Raw genomic sequence first — 21,559 nt, 5'->3', positions numbered from 1 at the left:
GGCAGTCAAAGCAACAGCTCCACAGGGTGAGGAAGGGCAAGCGTCCTGGGAATGATATGCAGGCTCTGTAGTCAAAACCATAAAGGAGAAACGGGCATGATGTCAGTGCTCAGTGCTGCTCACTGTTCCTGAGGTGAGGTCAGGGATCTTGCAGGGCAAAGGAGCTGCTGTGGAGGAGTGCTTGACAAGAGGGACTTCAGCCTTTGGTGGTCCTCCCACGGGCTCAAGGCATGAGCCAGGCTGGGCCAGGTGACCCCTCTCACCCTGGATGCAGGGGCTGGAGAGCGACCTCATCCCCTGAGTGCCACTGCTCCCACACCTGAGAGAAGCACCCCTGGTCTGGGGAGCCAAAATGCCACAGGAGCACAGGTTTGCACACTGAACACCTGCCTCAGAACATCTGCACCAGGACCAGGACTGAAAAATAACCTCTCCCCTTTTCATCAGAATTTCATAGGGGCAGGTTGGTTTTTTTCCTTATTTGGGGTTAAAATTCATTATTTTGAGACAAGGTGCCAGCTTTTGGAAAAAAAATGTGGCCAGGTTTAGGTTGCAGATATACTGAAAAAACCCAACTTCAGAAGCAGGAGAGGAGCAGGCTATGGTGCGCAAGCTGGATGTGCTTTGACTTTTTCACTTGATGATTTCTTTTTCTTGCCACTGAAATTAGTAGAAACCCAGGGGCCAAGACAGCATTTCTTTGGGATAAGTTTTTAAAATCTCCCAAAACACACAGGACAAGCTTGAAACTTGGGTGTGCAAGACCCACTGGCAGGGAAGTCTGCAGAGACAGGACCCTGCTGGGTCTCAGACTCCAAAGTGGAGGAGGTTTCTGATAAGGGGAAAAAAGGGTAGAATTTTTTCCATTGAAACTTCCACAGAATGGTTTCTCGTCAATGTAGGGTGGGTGGTGTCATTTATACTTGATTTTCCGTTTTCTGATTAGAAAAGAGGAAGCTGCATTATTTTCTGAGAAAAAGTTACATTTCAGAAGTTGGCAGTTATGTAAAACATCCCCACTGCCAAATTCCAGCATTACAAAGCCCAAACGACAACAAATGACAACAACCTGGAAATCAAAAGCCAAATTTATTTCTGCTATCCATTTTCTTCCAAAATCTGAAAACATTTGTGAGAAATTTTAGTGTGAGCAACCACATGCATTCTGGAGATCCTGGCACTCCTGGCATGTACCAGGCATGAAAAACATAAATAAATAAAGTGGTATTTTGGCTGTCTCTTTTCAGCAACAGAAAGCAGGCTAGAGGAGTTCAGGAGGTTTGTTCACCTTTTCTTGACAGTCCTGAAGATGACTGGGAATGGAGGGAAAGGATTGAGGGATGGAGGGAAATGATTGAGGCTCAGATCATTTCCTTGTGTGCTCCTACGGGCTTGCTTCGCTTCCCGTTATTGTCCTGGATCTGCTCCTGCCTGCTCTGCCCAGCAGGACTGGGGGGCATGTGAGAGCCAGCCTGGCATTGGGCTTGGAAAAAACCACACTCCTTCCTCCCCACAGCATGCAGGAATAATTCAGCCAGCGACAATGCACTGGCAATGACTTTCCAGATCAATTTATAGCCTGACCTAAAGTTTTCTTCCTGCCCAGAGTGAAAGGAGAAGAAAGAAAGACTATTTTTTGTTCAAGATAGGTGTCTTTGGTGAAGTTGGTCTAAAACAGAGTGAATTTGAGGTCTTAACACCAGAATCTGCTCAGTGCATGCTTTCCAACTGAAGTCATTGCTGCAAGTCTGTTATTAGGACTCACTCTGTAGATAAGGAGAGATGCTGTAAGCAGGTTTAAAATCTCCTAAAATGCTGATAAGATGGTTAAAAAGACATAAATCCCAGAATATAGTCTGACTATTTCTTAAAGTGGATCTCTTAAATTCCCAGAGTAACAGAGAGCTCTCTATCTCTGGTTTCCCGGAAAGGAAATAATAGAGTCGGATTAGCTCCAGGAAAGTGGCAGCCTTCCCTTCCTCTCCAGATAAGCTGGAGCAGCAGAGCCCATCCAGCAACCTGGAGGGCATGATCTGATCCCCAGGCACCAGGGACCCAATGGCCAGCGCCCTGCAGAGGCTGCCCCCATTCCCATTTCTGTGCACGTCACTCCCTTTTCCTGGAAACCACAGCTCTGCCCTTTTGGATGCGGGTTGGTGCACGTGGCAGACAGGGGACACTTCGGTCCTTCCTTTTCTAGGCACTGTTAACAGCTCAGCAGCCCAAGGAATTTGCCTTGCAATCCCCTCTGCGTCTCAGCTTTCTATTCTCTATTCAAGAAGCATGAATGAACCAAAGCCTTTATTTGCATTCTCTTCAAATTGCCCTCCACCATGAGCATGAGACCTTTGGAAGTTTGTTGCAAGAGTAGCAGAGCCAAGATATTTTAGTCAGGCATGATGCCCCACTGCTACCGCAAAAATCACTCCGGAGCAACTGCTGAGTCAGAATAAAGGGGACTGGATGCATTTGCTTCCCAAAGATCACAATGCAAAGCCTGGCAAGAGGAGAAGCAGGGAGGGAGGTCAGTGGATGTGGCATTCCCTGTCCTTGAATCATTTCTCCTGCAGGAATTCAGAAGATCCAACATCTCCCAAGCACATCTGAGAACGGGGAATGGCCTGGGCAAAGGCACAAGGATTTGAGGGAAGCCTTACAAAGAAATTCCATCCTGGATCACCATTAAAGATGTTGGGAAGGACTTTTGGGACACCCACTGTTGGGTTCAGGTGGGGTAGGGGGCTAAAGCTGCCTGTCCTGCCACAACACAGGGTCAGCAAGCCAGCAGCAGCACGTTTGCAAGCCAGGGAGCCATGTGCTCCGTTGTGGAAAATGCATAGGGTTTCTTCCCTGGAGTTCCAGAAAAAGGGGGGAAAGTACCTTTGTTCTCCTTTGGCCTTCACCTTACTGCAGCTTTTAAAAAGTGAAGAGCTGGTCCTTTATGTTATTTTCAGTTCTGGAAAGCATAAGTGTGTAAATTTTTTTTTGTAGGCTTTCTACAATTTTTAAATTGATGCATTATTTTCTCCTGCACCTCCTGGAGAGCAGTGTAGCTCACCGTAGGCCACTGATCTCCAGCACAGCTCTTGTTTGGGGAGGAAGGAAGCAACAGCATTTTCATGTGCTCTGCAGAGAGTCAGGCACCTTGGACATGGGGCCATCTGTCCCTCCCTGACCTGGGTGCTCACCTTCTGGAATCTTTCAGCAGAAGCAAAAGCATCCACCCTTGGGTAGCCCAGAGCCTGGGGATGGCTTGTGGTCTTGGGCAACTGGATGCAGAGGGTGAAGAGCAGGCACCTAAACCTTCTATGTCCCTTCATTCTTTCAAATCCTGCCTTGCTAAAACCAGTCCAGTCCTGCGGGGTGTGCTGATCCTGATGAATCAACATTTTCCAGCAGAAAAAGTGGCATTTGCAATTTCCCAACAAGTCCTAATTGAGAGCACTCAGAAAAAGCAAACAAACAAAGGATCAGACCAAACAATGGCAGAGGGCAGGAAATGAGGTGGGCATCTCTGAGGAGCTGTCCTCACCCGAGCAGAGCATCGCTGCCAGGGCAGGAGTGCCAGCAATATAAACAGGGCTGTGCCAGATGGAGGAACCACCATGGCTGGATGTCCTTCCCCTCAAGAACATCCAAGCAAACCTGAACATCTGCCTTTTGGATCAGGGTGGTATCTCCTGGATGGCTGGGATTGCTGGTGCTTGGCTGCATGCCTGAATATGTTGGTGGCCTTAAAATGAGCAATAGCTCTGCTTTTTTTTCTTCTTCTTTTTTTTATTTTTTTTTTTCAGTAACACTTGTCCTGACCTCATGGTTCACCAGGATAGGTAGGAGAATTGCTTCTAGGGAGTCCCCTCTAGAAACCACTGGAGCTATACACTGTGAGGTTTGGTGGAGCCAAGTAGCTCAGGAACACAATATATCTTGCTGTGCTTTCATAACCACATGATTTTGGCCTGAAGCTGCTTGTCGCAGTTGAAAGCTCTGCTGCTGGGAGTATTCAGTGGGGCCCAGCAGAAGGGGTGATGGAGAGGGATGAAAAGGTGGTCAGGGAGAGCAGGACTGGCTGAGTTGCACTGCAGCGCTGGAGTGGCACCTGCAGGAAGAGGCTGCCTTGAGGCAGCTTTTGGCTGCATCAAGGGAATTTGTATGGAAGGCCACCACGGGAAATCATGAGTGCTTTCTGATTTCATTTTTTATGTCTGCATCTTCTTTTCAGCAGCACATCCAGCTGCTCTTACAGCCTTTCAGTTTGTAGTGGTTTGGCCAGTTTTGTGCTTGTGATACGATTGGGAGTAATGCATCCTGGCAGGGCTGAGATGGCAGCTTCCATCTGTGCAGCTCCACTGGAGGCAGTCGGAACTGGTTTGGGAAATGAGGCTGTTAAAACCACAGGCTCCTCTCAGACCAACTTTCAAAATCTGTCACCAGCAGAATGCAGCCCTGGCTGCTGCTGCTGTCACCTCTGCCAGGCTGAGCCCATGGCACAGAGCCCCTCTGCATGGCTTTCAGCAGAGTGCCACAGGAGTCCCTCGGCAGAGGGAACACAGCCCTTCCCTACGCTCTGGGACATTCTGGTCACTCTGGCACTGCTGGGCAGATTTCCCTCACAGAAAGGGGCAATTCTGGGACCAGATACTTGAAAGAGGTTTGCAGCACCAGGAGCAAGGATACTGCCCAGCACATGGAGAATAGATTCAAAACTCCTTCTTGGATTAAATCTACTTTCAGTACATGGCTTGTGATATCCTTGTGAACAACAAGCACATCCCACAGCAGGGACTCTCCCTGGGCTTCCCACGAGCACAAGTAGGAGCTAGACACACTTTCTGAATTGGCCATGGTGGTCATCCATGGTTTTTCTGAGTACAATGAATAGGTGACATAATTCTTTGCCTAATCTTTACTGTTTCCATTATGTAGCTGAGGAAGTTCAGTCTCCAGCTGCCTGGCTATATTTGGGCTGTGAACTGCAGGAAGTTGATCAGCATGACATTGTTACAGATGTAATGTTTCCCTAGCAAGAGAAGTCTTGTTTAAGCCTCTCTGCCTTCTCCTTCTGGTTCTCCAAGCACTGGGTGTGCCGGATGCTCCGTGTACCTGCTCCAAAGCTGTGTAATACCCTTCCCTCCCTCATTCCCATGGAGGTCATTCCTGTGGCAGAAGGATAATCTGAAGTGATGGCTGAAAAGTGCTTTACCCAAGCATGGACCCTGACGCCCTAAAGCAGACTAAAACATGTGGACACATGAACCAGCACAGTCCTTCCAAGAGATCCACAACATTTATTCAATTGCTTGAAGGTGCAGTAGCATAAGTGCATGTTTCTGGCCCAGGAGCTCCCCAGTGCCAGCCGTGCTGCTAGTTGCAGTAGTTTTCCAGCTGGTAGAGGGAGCAGGTGTTGTGGCAGCATTGCTCAACAATCCCTCTCTTCACTTTCTCAAACTCCTCCTGCTGGAAGGGCAGCTCTCCCAGCTCGCCGTGCAAGGGACCGCTCACTGCAGGGGAGAAGAACAGAAGGTGTGGGACATCACACAGAACCAGCCCTGGCTCCTGAGCCCTCCACACCCCCTTGGCAGGCACCAGACTTTTAATCCACAGTTGTCTGGAAAATGGGAAGGAAGTTGCACAGGTTTCTCCAGGTTGGTGCTGCTTGTAGCACCTTTTTTCCTCTCCCAAAATAATCCTGTGGTGTCCAGAAGAGGCCAAGCTGAGTGACTATCGGCAGTGTGAGGGATAAAGGGATACAGGAGATTTACTGGGGAAGCTGAGTGGAGAAGAAGAGAAATCCTGAGCCCTCTCTGGGGTGAGCAACTAGTAAGTGAGATGATAAAATGGGATTGTCTGCTCTACAGAGAAGAGTTTGGGACCACAGAGCCCTTTAGGCAGTTACCCACTCTTCTGGGAGCCTGGACAGACAACTGGGATGTTCATGGCATTGCAGGGGCAGACCAGTTCTGAGGCTGGGTGCATTTCCCAGCTGTTCCTGGGGCTATATCCAGTTGGCTGCCTGGATATAGCCCCAAGCTGACAGAAAAAGCTTTTGTGTGTGTCTGTGTTCACAGCTGGGGACAAGTTTTTAGAAGCAATGATAAATTAGGGTATTTGGACACGGATAACACTCAACAGAATGATTATATGCTGGTGAGAACTTGAAAACTTGTGCACAGATCTGTTCAGGTTTTAGTTGCCCAATGAAAATATGGAAAATGGCAAATAAATCAGTGAGTTTTTCCTGCAGGAAGAAAAGAGCCCTTAACAGCAAAGAGAAAATGCCTGGAAAGTGAGAATGAGATGTGGTTTCTAGGGCAATACAAGTACAGTACAAGAAGCGAAATCCCCAAGCCCCCAAAGCGTGAGGCAATGAACAAGGCACAAGAGTAACAGAAAATCATTATGCTAGCGTGCTGGATGGGAAATTTGGGAAAAATTTGGTCCAATGTTAAGTAGAATAGGAAATAGCTAATCAAAGTTTTGTGATTTACTTGTCTTCATCCTTCAAGCCAGCTGTGAGCAGACTGTAAACATAAACAGATTGTGTGACAAAGAGGTGGCGGCTCAGGCAAAAGTCCTGAAAAAAAGGTAGAAAATCCTCAAATACTTGCATTTTTTTGGCACAATTAAAAATCTCTGTACAGTATTTAGGTAGTTTGGCTAATGAAACCTCCAACCCATTTGTGGTGGTGTCCAGAAATGAATAATCAGAGAATGGGCAACTGACATCCCAAACAAATCATGGGCAGACCCTCTGCTAGGGCATTATCTTGTTTCGCCTTACGAAGACCCCTAAGACTATTTCACAGGGTGGTTACATACACAGGAGAGAGAACTGGATATGAATGAAAACAGTATGTGATGGGAAGAGAAATGGTGGGAGAGATGTATTGCAGTCAGGGGATGTTAAGTGAAGGTTGATCTTGAAACTAGAGGATTAAATGGGTGCAATTTGCACAGGGGTCTCTTCTTCATCTATTCACAGTCTTACTTAGAAGCTTGGAAGCCAGTTCAGTGTGCTTCTCCTCACCAGCCAGCAAGGATGTGGACAAATGCAGAATTGCATGTTTAGAGATCTAGAAAATATGACCTAGGAATGCAGTAGGGTTGTGTAGCTGAGGAGAGGTCAAAATTAGACATGGGAACAGTATTCAAATATTTTGAAAAGCAATCATAAAGATGAAAGGACTAGGCTCTTCCCCCTGTCCAATAATGAAAAGATAAGAAATAATTTACAGCAAGGGATGTTCATGTTAGATATTGGGAAGAAACACTCAAGAAGAAGGTCAGTTAATCTTGGGAATGGGCAGCTCCAGAAGGCAGAGGAAGCTTTCTCTCTGGAGGTTTTTATGAATGCAGCAGACAAACATCACTGAGAAATAGAATGGGGACAACAATGGGGATCCTGTCTTGGGGCAGAAAGAGGCTTATCGAGTTCCTCCCACCTTTATTTTCTACAAACATTCCCAGGCTGGTGTAACAACCACGCAAAGAAATAGACGAGTTTGAGCTTCCAGGCACAACTCCTTTTGCCTCATAAATCCTCTCTCCCTGCCCGCCCTCTCATCTGCCTTTTTAACCTGAAGAGCTTTTTGCTGGCAACGCTTGGCTGTTGGTATGCCGAAGGTATTGCTGGCATTCCCCACGGAGGGCATTCCTGGTGTCACTGTCAGAGACAGGAGGCTGTCCCACCGGCCAGCCCCACTTACCTAGAGGCTGCTCAGCATCCCGCCGGGCTTTGGGCTGGTAGAAGAAGCCCCTCTCGCCACAGACCAGGTACAGGGCTTCCACCAGGTGGGAGCCGCAGAGGTGCTGGTTGACAGCGGCGTGGCTGCTCCCGGGGCCTGAGAGGGCCAGCAGGGCCAGCAGGGGCAGAGATCGGATCCACAGAGCCATGCTGGGCTGCCTGAGGCCTGGGGTTAAGGGGCAGAGCAGACACAGGAAAGTCTAGGAGGTAAAAATAGGTTGTAATCAAGCATCGTGTGTCTTTCAGCTCCTCTGGCATGGAAATGAGACTAAAGTAGGAGATGGACCTTCTAGTTTGAGAAGGAAGGAGAGCTTTGTGCACCAGGATTTACAAGTGACAGTAAATGACTACTGACTATAACCATGAGTCTATCTCCATCTCTATGCTCCATCTCAGGCTCCCTGCTGTCTTGCCTGAAAAGGCTGGCAGAGCCATCCCACCAAGCCCTCTACATGCCCTGGAGAGCCAAGATCAGCAGACCCCTTGAGAGGAAAAACCCTCTCTGCCCATTCAGAAGGGGCTGTAATGTGTGATGATGGCCCAAAACCAGCCCAATCTCCTCAAAGACCTGAGGAGGCCTCATTTTCTTGAGTCATCCAGTGACAATTGTCACTGCCTGCTTCATCAACTTAAGAAGACAAGTCTACACAACAGGTAGAAAGTAAAAGGGAGGCAATCCAACTTACCCAAGAGGATGCAGCAAGAGGTGGAGAGAAGTTCACTCTGAGGGATGAAGATGGTTGGTAGTAATGTCCCCATTCTCTCTTTCCCATATTTATATGCTTTACGTTCGCCCAAGTGACACAAGAGCCACCAAGAGCCCCTCCTCCTTGATGACACTCCAGCCAAAATTTTTGCTACTTGTGCAAATTAATTTCCCTCTGCGTAGCATCCGCAGGTCTTTATGCAGGTTAAGGTAGAAGCAACTGTTTGCTGTTTCCATCTCATTTAGTCTGCTCTTTTCACTTCCCCAAGCTCTGTCCTGAGCCATCAGTGACCCTTTTAGCAGGAGATAATGGTGCTATTACAGCTGCAATGACTACTAATGACACTAATGCTGGCAATAGACACTGTTGGCATTGAGGTGGTTCAACAGCTGCTTCTAAAATGTAAAATTAAAAGCAAACACGTTAATCTGTTTGATTTTTATCACCTTGGAAAGTATGCAGCAATGGGACCAAGTGGTTGGTGAAATCATGCTACTGTCAGGTGTTAGGAGAAGGAAAACACATTATTGTGCTCAGGCTCCCTGGCCACGAGGTGCTCAGCCAGAGACACGCGTCCACAGCTTGGGCAGGGGAGGAATAACATCTGCATTTTGCAGGAGACCTTGGGTGGTCCTTCTGCCTCAGCACAGGGCCAGAGTTTGAACATTTGAAATTGTGTCGTGAAAAAAAATAAACATTTTTCCCTTCTCCCACTGAAAGGCAGGTTCCCTCTTTCACCTGCCCCTTCAGATTCCTGTTTGGGCAGGAAAGGCTCAGTCTCTGCCATGTGCACCTGGGAGCTCTGAGCATCTCAGCTGTTCTCACTGGAGCTCTGTCCAAAATGGTGTCTTCACCACCAAGAAACATTTCTGGTAAATGCCAGTGAAAACCAGGAGATATCTGATTATCTCCATTCTGGCTGGTAAGTTTGCTTTTAAAAGGAGATAGATGGTGGGTCAGCAGTGGCCCACTGGCTTTTATGGGTCTGATTTTGGCAACAGATCTAGCTCTTGCTCTTTTTCACAACATTATCCAATTTTTGAGGACCTTTGTGCTCAACTTTTCTGCCACCAATAGCGAGCTTGTACTTTATTCTACTTAAAGCATACTTTCTTTTTCTTTTCTCCTTTCATTTTTTTTTTCCTGCCTGAAAAGGTAGATTTTAAATGCTGGGTATGAGATCATCTTCAAACTTCCCATTGCTCCAACTTTTGAGATTTCAAGTATTCAGGACCACTGAGTAGGAGACATTTTCTTCTGTTTGAATTCTCTTGCTTATTTAACTTGGAATCAATGTGATTCTCCATACACAGGACAATTCAGAAGGGAACTCACCGAAATCAACGCAAGGCCTTGAGATTCGAACCAGGCCTTCGATTCCTTGAATAGTCAAAGCAATTCCATCCATCAACATTTAGGAGGTAGGAAGTGCCATATGCCCCTGCCAGGGCTGTGAGTGTGAAGTATCATATGTTTGCTAAATGACTGTGATTGCAAAAAAGCTCGTGAGAAGCGCTAAATCTCTGATGAGCACACAGGCACAGGACCCATTTGCTCAAACGGATGCAATACAAGGTTATCAGTTACATCCCCTGCCATGTAGGTCTCTCAGCCCCCTGCTAATAAATCCAAGTTGTGATGCTCAACTACAGCTAATAGCATTTCTGCACAATGTGTAACACTATCTGTGCCTCTCTTCCCCTCAAAAAAGATATTAGATGTACTTGAATGACCTAGTGGTATACCCATGGAGAGGGGCTCAGGTTTCAGCAAGACGGGAGTTCAGGGAATTCACTTACTGAGACCTTCTTACTACTGGGTAAATTAGGGGGGAATTAGCAGCTGCATAGGATAAAACCTGGTATTTTACCCCAACTGAAGTAGGTGGCCAGAGCCTAGAGCAGAAGTTTTGTCTGACTCATGCTTCCTGCAGAGCAGGGACCTTGCACCTGGAATCTCACACAGAAAGGACACCCCTCAGAACTGCCCTCCACATCCCCTTGGCAATCATTTGCCTGCAGTCATCAGGCACTGCTGGCTGCAGTTTCAACAGCTCCGGGTTCCACGGACCTCAGTCAAGTGATTGCCTTGGACAGGCTCCTGAGCAGGGTGTTCCCCAGGTTAATCACACGCTGAGATTTGCCATTCAGGGCTTTCCTGCTTGCACTTTTGAATGCTACCTGAGCTCACCTGAACTCAAGTTTTATTGACACAGGGGCTTTGTAAGGAGACTCCTCCATCCACTATTGTGTCCCTTCCAGGCAGCTTCCCTGCCAGACTCTCCCCTTCCCTGAGCCTTACACCACTGATGTCACAAAGAAGCTGCTTTCTTTTGCTTCGAAAGTGCCATGTTCTTAGCCCAATGCTTCTCCTACTCTTGGCTAACCAAATCCTGGAGGTAGCTTCAAAAAGCTGGTGGCATTCCTGCAGCATGCCGCAGCCAGGGAAGGGCTGACTGTACCCGAGCGTTCAGGAATTCCTCTTGGCTCACTCTAGTTTGGGTACAGAAATAAGCCAGAAGATTTATTGGAAGGAAAAAAGATATCATGCTGGCTCAATGTTCAGCACAGGCCAATTTTTTTTTCCTAAAGTTTCCTACTACGATTTTTTTCCCCTTCCAAAATATGATCACTTTGATTATTTATTGGAAAACGTATTTTCTTACCATAAATGGTGCTCTGGAATATGAAAAATGCTAGCAGTCATATAAATGGATATAAAATGGATACAAACCGTGGAAAGTTTTGTCTTAGAGGGAAAACTCCCATGTCAGCAGTGAACTGAGAGAGGGGGCCAACAGGGGAGCCCATTTCTCGATGGAAAATCTTTTTCTACAAAAAAATCTCCGCTTATTCCTTCCAGGCTGGGCTTCCCCATGATTTTTATGTCATTAGACAGCGATGAGCCAAGCACTCATGCATTGTTTCAGCTATGCAAGGCTACTGTGATCCCCCCAGATCCTCAGGTCCACATTGGGCTCACTTGGCTGAAGGGTGGGAGCGGCTGGGTGGGAGTGGGCTGCTCCTGCCCTTCCTGCTAAAGCACCTCCAGACGTGACTCAAAACCATCTCCCTTCCTCACATCCCCCCCAAGCCTGAGCAGTTGCATCAGTGGAACAAGGTTTAGGCAATCCCCAGTGTCATGTAATCGAGTTTTACAGTCCGCTGCCAGCACAATAAAATCTTTACTACTGTAGATGTCTCGCATTTTCAAACCCTCTCCTGAAAGAATACCAAGCCCACTACAGGGGAACTAGTTAACAATTACAAGTTTGTGCAAGTCTTAGTGGCAGCAAAGGTCAGGACTGGAGCCAAGTGGGTTCTCAGCACCCAGGGACCCCCAAATGCCACCCAGATCCCCCTCGCTGCCCTGATGCCCTGTGGTCACTGCCACTGTCCTTCCCATGCCTGTGTGTGTATTGTCCCAGAGCAGCAGGGATCCACACAGCAGTGACCACAGACTCCTCTTCCCTGTGGGGTGAATTCAGTGGCTTTTGAAGAAAATAGCCCCAGTGCTCATCTGCCCTGTGCCAGCAGCCTGCTGGAACACAGCCCCAATCACCCCGAGGGGTCTGCGCTCCCAAGAGCAGGCTTTGGAGGTGACCAGCATCCTTGGTGCTCCCTGTTTCCACGTGGTTTCCAGCTGCTGTGCTCCCAGGGACGTGTCCAAGCACATGCACAGTGGCACTGGTGTGAGATGAAGGGCAGGGAGGTGACCCTGGCACTGAGGAGGGGCATTAATTCTGGGAATACCTACAAAGATGCCTGCAAAGGTGCATTGCCTTGGGGAGAGAAGGGGCTGCTGTAGCAAAGGGTGAGGCCTTGGCTTATCTGGAGTCACACAATGAGAGATGCCCTTGCCTCAGAGGGGGCATTGTGCAAGCAGAGCAGCAGGGTGCTCACTTTGGTACAAGTAATCTCGACTGCTTCCATAAGCTAATGCCCGCCGGCCTGGCTCCCCACTGCCCCTCCAGCCACCAGCCTCAAGCAAGGTGCTCCTGCTGCACTGTGGGCTTCACAATATTCCAGGCTCTCACAGGCCAGGGGCATTATCCTGCTGCTTGGAGCACAAAGGACAGGTTTATAAAAGAGCAGGGGGTGTCCCAAAGCTCAGTGTAGCCCAGCAGGTCTGAGCCATCAGTTCCCATCGGCTCTGGGCTGGCTGTGAGCACAGGCACCCCCTGGAGATGCAGCTCACTGGCAGAAGATGCAATTGGCAATTCCAAAGAGCCAGTAGCTTTCCTAAAGAAGAGAGGAGATTCCCAGGTGTGCTGCAGCTCTGAGAACAGCCTCCTGAGGCTCAAACCCTCTGGCCACCCCTCCTGAGTGCATAATGCCTCTCACAGGGACATGGTGACCTTTGGCAAGCCCAGCTCACCAGGCACCACTGAATTTGCAAATCAGTTTGGTTGCACCTTGTTCAAGTCCTGCTGGCCTCTGCAGGCTCAAACCTCTCCACAAGTGCAGCTACCCAAGTAAGCTCAACCAAAATTAATGATCTCCAGAGTAAAGCTCCCAAAATCTTTCCCGTCCACTTTGGGAAGAGCATATGCAAGGTTATAAATAGAGATGGAAAAAACCAGCTATGCTTCTTTTAACCCTATGAAAATATTAGCAGCCACATGTTTTTTGGGAAGGTAAAGAAGAAAATAGCACCTAAGAGCTGTTATTAGTTCCTAGAAACAGGTATTAGCAAACACAGCAGAACAAATTAGTTTGTTTATCAATGGGGAGAAGATTAAATCTGTGGCTATTAATGGCCCAAAAGTAATCCTTGGTGGAGATGGAGAAACATTAGAAGAGGAGATGACACCCTGCCAGAGGACAAGTACTGAGAAACAAAAGTAACAAATAACTTCCACTGAGTGGAGGTGCACTGGAAAAGCAGCCTGATCAGCACCAATCTAAAAATACCCATTTTCAGCACTGATACCACATCTGTCCTTGTGCCGTCGAGTCCACGAGAACAAACAGAGGATCTTGACCCAGTCCTCAGGAAACAGCCATGAGAGGGGCCATTGAGTCTGTCAGGGAGTTTTCTCGTGTCCAAAATTTTAGGCACTAAAGTCCTGTAGTGCCACCACCATGGCTTCCACAGCAGGTGGCATCACAGGTATCCTTTGGGCCTGGAGAAGCCTTTGGTGAAACAGAGCAGAGGATGACCTGGTCCTTGGTCATGGTGCTGGAAAGGATGGGCAGACACAGCAGAAGGTGCTGGATGCTAAAACTGAGTGCTATAAGCAGTCAAAGCAGCAAGAGGGTAAGGAGGGAAATGCCAAAAAATAAAGGAATGGTTTTTACTGGCTCAGACTGGATCTGTCCCAGCTGTAAAGTGGTCTCATGGATTAAAAATAAATCGTTGTGTCACATACATCTGTGGTTTTGGCCACAGCATATTGATCTAAAACCCCATTTTCTCCATGACTTCTGGAGATGCTGTTTGCTCCTTCACCTTCACAGAGCATACCTCGAGCTTCAGCACTTCAGGTTCCTCCAGCTGGGTTGGGACCTGAGACAGGAGCTGTGGTTTTTTCCTCCTTCCCCCTCACTCTTACCCATGTGGCATTTGGTGTTTTGCCAACTGGCACAGCTCTGTGCCAAAGCACCTTTCTCAACACTGCATCTGACACTGGAAAACCCCCAGCTAGCCATTGCCCTTACGAGCTGCGGTTGCTCCCAGGCATCCATCTTCGTGGCACGGTCATTCCCCTCTCCCAGGGTGCTCCCCTGGGGCCAGGAGGACTTGCAGAAGGGCTGCCCCTTTTCCTGCTTGTGGTGGGCCAGACCCCACTGTGGAGTGCTCTGATCTCCCCTGCCAGGCAACGGGAACTCCCGGCTCTGATACCATTAATTATCGCTGGTTAAGTGGATTGTTTGGAGCACTTAAAGCTACTTTAGGGATTTGGATGCACATCGGTAACTAGTCCATAGGCTTTCCTATGGGTTCCTAGACAAGGAGGTGTAAATCCTGCTGATAAGGCTTGTTAGTGATAGGGGGCTGGGCAGGGGGAGAAGGGGGCTGTTTGGAGCCAGGCACAGGGATCTCCAGGGCCGGGAGGGTTAAGCCCGCTGCTGCAGCCCCCTCCTGCTGCTGGAGAGCCCCTGGCTGGGGGGAGGCTCTGGGGGGCTGCGGGCAGTCGGGGTCAGGCTGATTTACAGCGGCAGAGGAACCGGGGCTGTTGATTCAAAGTTGCCGCTTATCGGTGTTTAGAAAGCAAGCTCCGATCTGTTGGTTAGCGATTTGGCCTTTGCTGTAAATAGAGGGGCCCCGTGCTTTGCTCTGACATTTTTGTCTTATTATCTTGTCTCAGCCTCCGAGGGAGGTGGGAGAGTTATTTAAGGCTGACCTTAGTGGAAGGAAAATGAACAACTCCCTCACCCCACCCTGTTTTTCTCTCACAGTCCTTGGTAACAACTGTTGCATTGAAATATGTGTGCAAGATACTTAATCCTCCACCATCCCTGAAAATATTTTGTAGATCAATTCACCCTGCTGTGCCCAGAGAAAACAATCACAAGATACCAAGTAGAACTAATGTCAGGAGTAAAAAAAAGGATTTTGTGTCATTGTTTGTCCAGAAAAATCAATGAGGATAGGCCTTGAATCCATCAGAGAATGGAGCTCACCATTTAGCCTGTCCAGTCTTGCATTGCTGTAGTTCAGGTTTAATTCAAATCTTTGTATCACGAGTTTGAAAAGCAGTTGCTTCATCGCAACTAACTAAAGATAAAACTCGGAACATAATATACAGAGACAAATACAAAGTGGCTGATTGAAGCTGGAGAGAATATTTTGGATTTGGGAAAATTTAGATTGAGATGCAAACCCTCTACAGCTCTGGAGTAGAGCACTCGGGGGTGCACAAGGAGTTTGTGTGGGTCCCATCCAGCCCTGTTGGGATGTGCATGGGTTTTGGGAGGTTTGCTGTGTACAGAAGTAAACATGTCCATGCACTACATCTACCCCTGAGTGATTCACACCTCACACAAGATGTTCAAAGTGAATTGGTTAAGAGACACGGGAAGAAATCCTCGTCCATTTGGAGCACAGCACTTGCTAGACTGAAAAACATCTAATCTCCCAAAAGCTTGTTTTATTGACCTGTCACCGCCAACCCCGCCAGCTGCACAAGGAGAGCGCTGCAAGGCTACAGTAGCACATCTGGGGTGCAGACACGTGGGGTTTTCCAATCCCTTACCTAATCTTTGCAAACCTCTCTATCCAGTTAAAAACAACAACAAAACCAGAACAAAAAAAAAAAAAAAAAAAAAAAAAAAAAAATCACCACCCAAAACCCCCTCGTGATCAGTTTTCAAGGCTTTTCAGATACTTTCTGCTTTCAGCTGTGCCAGAAAAATGTCAAAAGATCATCCCTCCACCTAGAAAACCTAGCATTCTTCCAAACACTGTAATGAACAAGTGTCGGAAAGCTGAAAACAAATTCCTTGCAGTGGAAAGTGCAGTACCCGTTGTGGTCCCTGGGGAAAAAGCCGAGTCTGATTTGAGGTGGATTAGCAGCAGGAATGACAGCTCAGGTCAGGCGCAGCCTCACCGAATCGGCTCCCCTCCCCGGGGAGGCGGTGCGTGTGTGCGCGCATACCTGCGGCCACGGCATTTGTAAATAATTGAGTTCTTCTGATCCCTGCCACCACGGCACAAGAAGAAAGATTTGGTCCTGAGGGGGCTGACAGAGGTTCAAGCCCCAGATCTGCCACTTAGACACTTCTTCCCAAAGTTGTTTAGGCATGTAATTACTTTTCCGGCTCTGTGCCTGGTCTGAGTCTCTGATTCTCTGCCTCCTTTTATCTGTCAGCTTTTTACAGGGACAAGAGTACTCCTCTACCTCCCAAGCATGTAATGAAGATGAATTCATTACAGCTGTAACACTTTAACGAGCACTGTGAAGATACAGGGTATCCTTACAAGTCCTAAATTAGGAAACTCCCTCTCAGAGTGCGCTGGGGTGCTTGGATGCATGGCCCAGATCTGCACCGGCAATATATTAATCCACCTCTGTGCATGATTCTGGAAGGGATTTTAACAACAGAAAGGGTCTGGCTTTCATGTAGAAGCCAAGCTTGCAGTGGTGACTGGAATTAGTTTCCTCTAACACGAGGATAACTCCAGAGTAGGAAACACTTATGTGATTGGGCATACCTTCTGGTCTCTGGACTTGCATCCCAATCCTGGGCATCCTGTACCCCATCCACTTGGATGCAGCAGACACAGAAACAGTGAGAAATGCTGGGACAAAATGTATTTGGTGAAGGCAAGTCCCCTGGTGTTTCACTGTTTAAAAGAGACCTCCCAACTACTGTTTCATGCATAATTGTGCAATTGGTAATATCCTGCCAAAGAAAGGCTTAGATCATCTCGTCTGCAAAGCATTTTCCACCTCCAAATAAACATTTTGCACGAGTGCAAGTTGCAGGTCTTCCACCATAACGTGCCCCAGGCTGGATTTTGGATACTGCCTGCAGGCAAGGCAGCCGACCTGAATCTGGACAGCAGAAGATTCAGAAGAGTCAAACTCAGGATGCTAGACCAGAAATATATTTTTTTATTCTTAATATCATGTGAGCAGCAGCACGATTCCAAAATGAAAAATAATTCTGTTTCATATTTCTTTACACAGAGAGACAGACAGACAGATCCACCCACAGCAGCAGCAGCAGCAACAACAGTGAGACCGCTCAGCGAGGCACCGAGACAGGCACACACCACAGGGGTGCTGGGGCCTGGCTCTGAGGAAGGCTTTTCCCCCTTCTTCCTCCCTTGCCAGCCCATGCTCCTTCTGGGGGAGGGTTTAACCTGGGCTGACCCATCACTTTGGTTTTCCCCAGTCACTTTCTGAAGAGCTTGCAGTCACGTTTGGTGAGGCCTGGGGGAATGGTGTGAAGGATCCCGTGACCCACCCAAAGGACACGAGCTCGTGCTTAGCTCTAAGCAGCCACACAACCCTACAAATCTGCTCCACGGCCAGGAAAAGGGAATTCATAACATCTTTTGGTGAAGGGTGTGACTGGGTAGATCCTCAGAGTCTTTTTCTCTGAGTGATCTCAAGGCCAAGCTGTACGGAGCTCTGAGTAACCTGGTCCAGTGGAAGGCTCCCTGCCATGGCAGGGGGCCGGAACCCAAACCATTCTGTGATTCTGTGACCTCGTTCAAGGCAACTCTACAAACCTAACCAGCCTTATGCAAAATGCTTGAGGGATACCTTAAGACAAAACTGAAAGCATGGGAAAAATCCAAGACAACTCAGGAAAAAGCCTAAAACCAGGAATACTGAAGGGCTGCAGGAAATCCCAACAATCAGAGATTACAGCAGGGGCTGTGGGCGCCTCTCTAGCCCACAGGAAGCCGATGGGTGATAGAGACCAAATGTTTCCCGATATGAGAGAGTGGCTGAAAAGAGACTCAAGGATTCGCTGCTTCTATTAATGGGACTGTTATGGGAAACAGCAATAATCTATACCAAGGCAACACCACAACATCAGCTGCTTCAATGGGAAAATTGTGGTTTGAAAGGGTCTATCCAGTGACTTGAAATAAGCTTGTCTTTAGAAAAGGAATACCATCTAGTGGCCCAAAAAGGCAATAAGGATGTGCAATGGCAATTAGAGAGTCAGATGAATTTAGAAAAAGAGAAGGAAAAACTACAGAATTAAGGAGGGTGATTAACATATATAGTGCAGTGGTTCGCCCTGGAGCAAGGGAGAGCTCAAAAGGGACCTGATCATAGTAAATGCAAAGCTAAAATTAGACACTTGCAAAAGCAGATTGGGATGCAAAAATTAAAAATAACTGCTGGAGTTCCAGAAAGTGGTGTAGAGAACTGAATCGGGACCCATCACAGGAAGATGATTTCAAGGATGATATGGGCAAATGGGAAAAGAAAGAGAAGTTGAGAATAGCAGCCTATTCCCCAAAGACTCCAAATACTGTCCCAGGGTAGATGGGTATGGCAGATCAAACTGTTGTAGCTGTTAAAATGAAAAAATAAAAATTACCCCAAGGCAGATAGCTGCAGATCTGAAGGCACTGAAAGGAAGCACAACAGTAGAGAAACTGCCTATATTTAGAATTAAATGGGGATTAAGTGGTAAATTGATTAGAGTGTGTGCTCCACCAGCTTTTATCCATTGTACATCAGGCACCTCCTTGATAAACCTTTAATCTTGCCACCATGGGCATTTAATCAAGTTGCCCAGCAGGATGGTAAGACAAGGATCCAATTGGCACAATCACTACCAGTCCATAAGCTCAAGGAAGATGGAGAGTCTTTAGTGAACTGGTAGGGGCTTGCTTGAATGTCTTGGACTTGAGCAGCAGGACATGATACCATGTACCAACCAACCCCTCCCAGCAGAGCACAGGTAGCTCCAGGGTCCCTGGCTGAGTCAGGCTCCTTGGACAGCAAATGAATTAGGATAGGTAGTGGCACAAATGCACCCCCACGATTCACACTAAGCTTCCATATGGCCAAATGCAGGGGAAGAAGCAATTAACAGAGTTGCTTTCACATTAAGAGACAAACAAGATACCTTTACTTGCATCCCACAGGGCTGAGCACCTGCCCTGCTGCACATGCTCGTGTGAGCAGAGGGTTTGAATGATGTTTGTGGGGCACAAAGAAAAGAGACTGCCTTATGTGATGATATTTGGGGAACTGCAGCTACAGAAGAACAGGTACAAGAGAGATGCAGCTGAGTTTTAAAATTAATAGACCAGTGTTTAATGTCAACTTGAATATGGCACAATTAAAACAACCTCAAGTTAAATGCCTGGACTCTGAAACTGGTGAAACAAGAAGATGGATAAATGATAGAAAGGTTAAGCTTTCTGTGAAATAAATACTCCCACTAATCAATCCCAACTGTGAAGAGTGCTGGGAGAATTTAATTTCTCATGGCAGTATATCTATAGCTGTGCTAGTATCTTATGGCAGTGTATCCATCTTTGCTAATAGCAGCAGAGCGTTGTGGAAATGACAGGAAAGGAATCAGGGAGGGAACTGGAGCAAAGACCAAGACAGTGCTTTATCTGGCATGAAAGAAGCTGCTTGAAAAGCTTCTGCACTGAAATTCTCCGTTAAGGGAAAGTTATTCATAACAAGAATTTCAAGACGAGCTGATACTGTGGGAGCAGTGCTGTTACAGAGAAATAGAGGAGGAAAATGGATACCAGTAGCATATGAGTCCTCTCCGGTGGCTGGACCCAAATTTCCTTGGTGATGAGAAATCCTGGTTAGAGGCAGTCTGGGCTGTGATGGAGCTTTCCCCTTGATAATACAGTCGTACCCCATCTGCTCTTACTCTGCTCTTACACACAAAGGGAAGAAATGGATATTAATGTGGATATCCTTTCAACAGAAACCAGGAATGAACCAAAGGTATTGCACACTCATGAGAGTGCTACATTTGATCAAAGAGGAAAAATAACCTAAGACACTCCTATCAGTGGAATGAGGGAACAAACAGTGGGCAAACTAGAGAAAGGATCATGCCAAGGAACTTACAGGCTGTGAGTAGACAAAAACCCCTTCTACCAACACCTCTCTACAGACAGCTACTCTCTGGCAGTAGAACAAAATACTGGTTGCATAATGGGGAGATGAGCAATGGCAAGCACATGGTGGGACACCTATGAAGAAAACAGGAGTTCTACTTTACAAGCTTAGAGGGAGAGTGGGAATAAAATATATTTAAAGGATGTTGAAGTAATGCGAAGACTACAAGCAATACTGAGAAGTGAGCAAGCGAGTAATTTAGTGAGCAACTAGATAAATTAACTCAGACTTTATTTACTGCAGTCCCAATCAGGTGACAGCTAAAAAAAGATGGGATGAATAGTGTGCCAGTTGAATAAGAGCATCCTACACTTCTTTATGTAGCTCATTATGAGCTAATTGTCTAAGATAATTGTCATAATGAGCTACATAAAAAAGTGTAGGGTACTCTGGAAAGAGTGTAAAGAGTTTAGACTCGGCCTCAAATGAAGTAAGAAACATAGGACAAAATAAAAGCTGCACAAGGTGTGCAAAAGTGGGTTAGTAAAAGAAAACTGCCAACTCTGCTGCATTGGCTAAACTAAAGACTGTGACAAGTACTGCCAAGGGATCACCCCAATAAACTGTCACAAATCAGTACCTGTTTGCCACAATAAATACCTTTCCTGGGCAGGCTGAGGTTCTTCCACCTAAAAGGAATATAACTGCTGGAACTGTAACAATGCTGTTACAGAAAATTGTTCATATGTGTGGAACAGCACCTGAGACAGGATAAAGTGAACAGAGGGAAGGGTTGGGAAGGGCGAGGTTTTAAGTGAAGAATTCAAAACTAAATAACTAGCCTGGGGATTAAGCAAGGACTGTATAAACCCTACCACCTGTAATCACCCAGAATGGCAGAAAGAAATTAGTCAGACTATTAAAAATAATCTAAAGACAATTGTAGAACAATATCCAAAATTATGGGTTAAAAAGTTAACTTTGCTATCAGTAGCTTTAAAAGCAGTGATAGGTTAGGGATTGGTTTACAATTCTACCATATTTTGTTTGGATAGCCTGTCTCTTAGTGGCCCTGTGTCCAAGAGCCTAAAATATTTGGCAAGATGAAGAAGAAAGCAATGCCCTGGTAGAAGAAGCAACATGAGAAAAATGTGTAAAATGAGAAAGCAAGGATCCAATTCCTATATGGCTTATGAAATAAGGAGCCAAGTAATATATTTGAAAATAGATAAAAAGGAACAAGGCTTAGAGACAAAGTGAAAGGGGACCTATTAAGTTACTAATGAGACAAATCCTCTAAGATATTAAATAGGTGAGGGTAATAGTAAATACAAACAGGTTCATGTTTTCAGATGTCTCCATAAGGGGCCAAAAAATTCTGTAATTTGTCACGGATTTGTGAAGAACAGAGACATTGAAAATGGCCCAGAGAGGCACCTCTGGCACCTGTGTAGCCCTGGCCCCTACACGCAGAGCCTGCCCCAGCTCAGCCTCGTGTCCCAAAAGCAAGGGAGTGCAACCCTCCTGGTGCTCACCTTCCCCCAGCTGCAGCACATCTGTTTGTGTGCTTGCATACTCATGTGGCTGGAGCATGCTGCA

The 21,559-nt window shown here is 47.0% G+C and overlaps 1 protein-coding gene across 1 annotated transcript; it reads right to left on the bottom strand.

Annotated features, from left to right (window-relative positions):
* Positions 1-5,364: 5,364 nt before the first annotated feature.
* On the bottom strand, positions 5,365-8,503 carry INS (insulin). The gene is given in 4 exon segments (XM_059475268.1): positions 5,365-5,501; positions 7,707-7,910; positions 8,427-8,482; positions 8,484-8,503. Coding segments are annotated over 4 exon segments (417 nt in total).
* Between the last annotated feature and the right edge of the window lie 13,056 nt (positions 8,504-21,559).

Source organism: Ammospiza nelsoni, chromosome 6 (genome assembly GCF_027579445.1).
Source record: "Ammospiza nelsoni isolate bAmmNel1 chromosome 6, bAmmNel1.pri, whole genome shotgun sequence".
NCBI lineage: Eukaryota > Metazoa > Chordata > Aves > Passeriformes > Passerellidae > Ammospiza > Ammospiza nelsoni.
The sequence above is the reverse complement of the archived record's forward strand: the minus strand, read 5'-3'. Positions and strand labels throughout refer to the sequence as shown.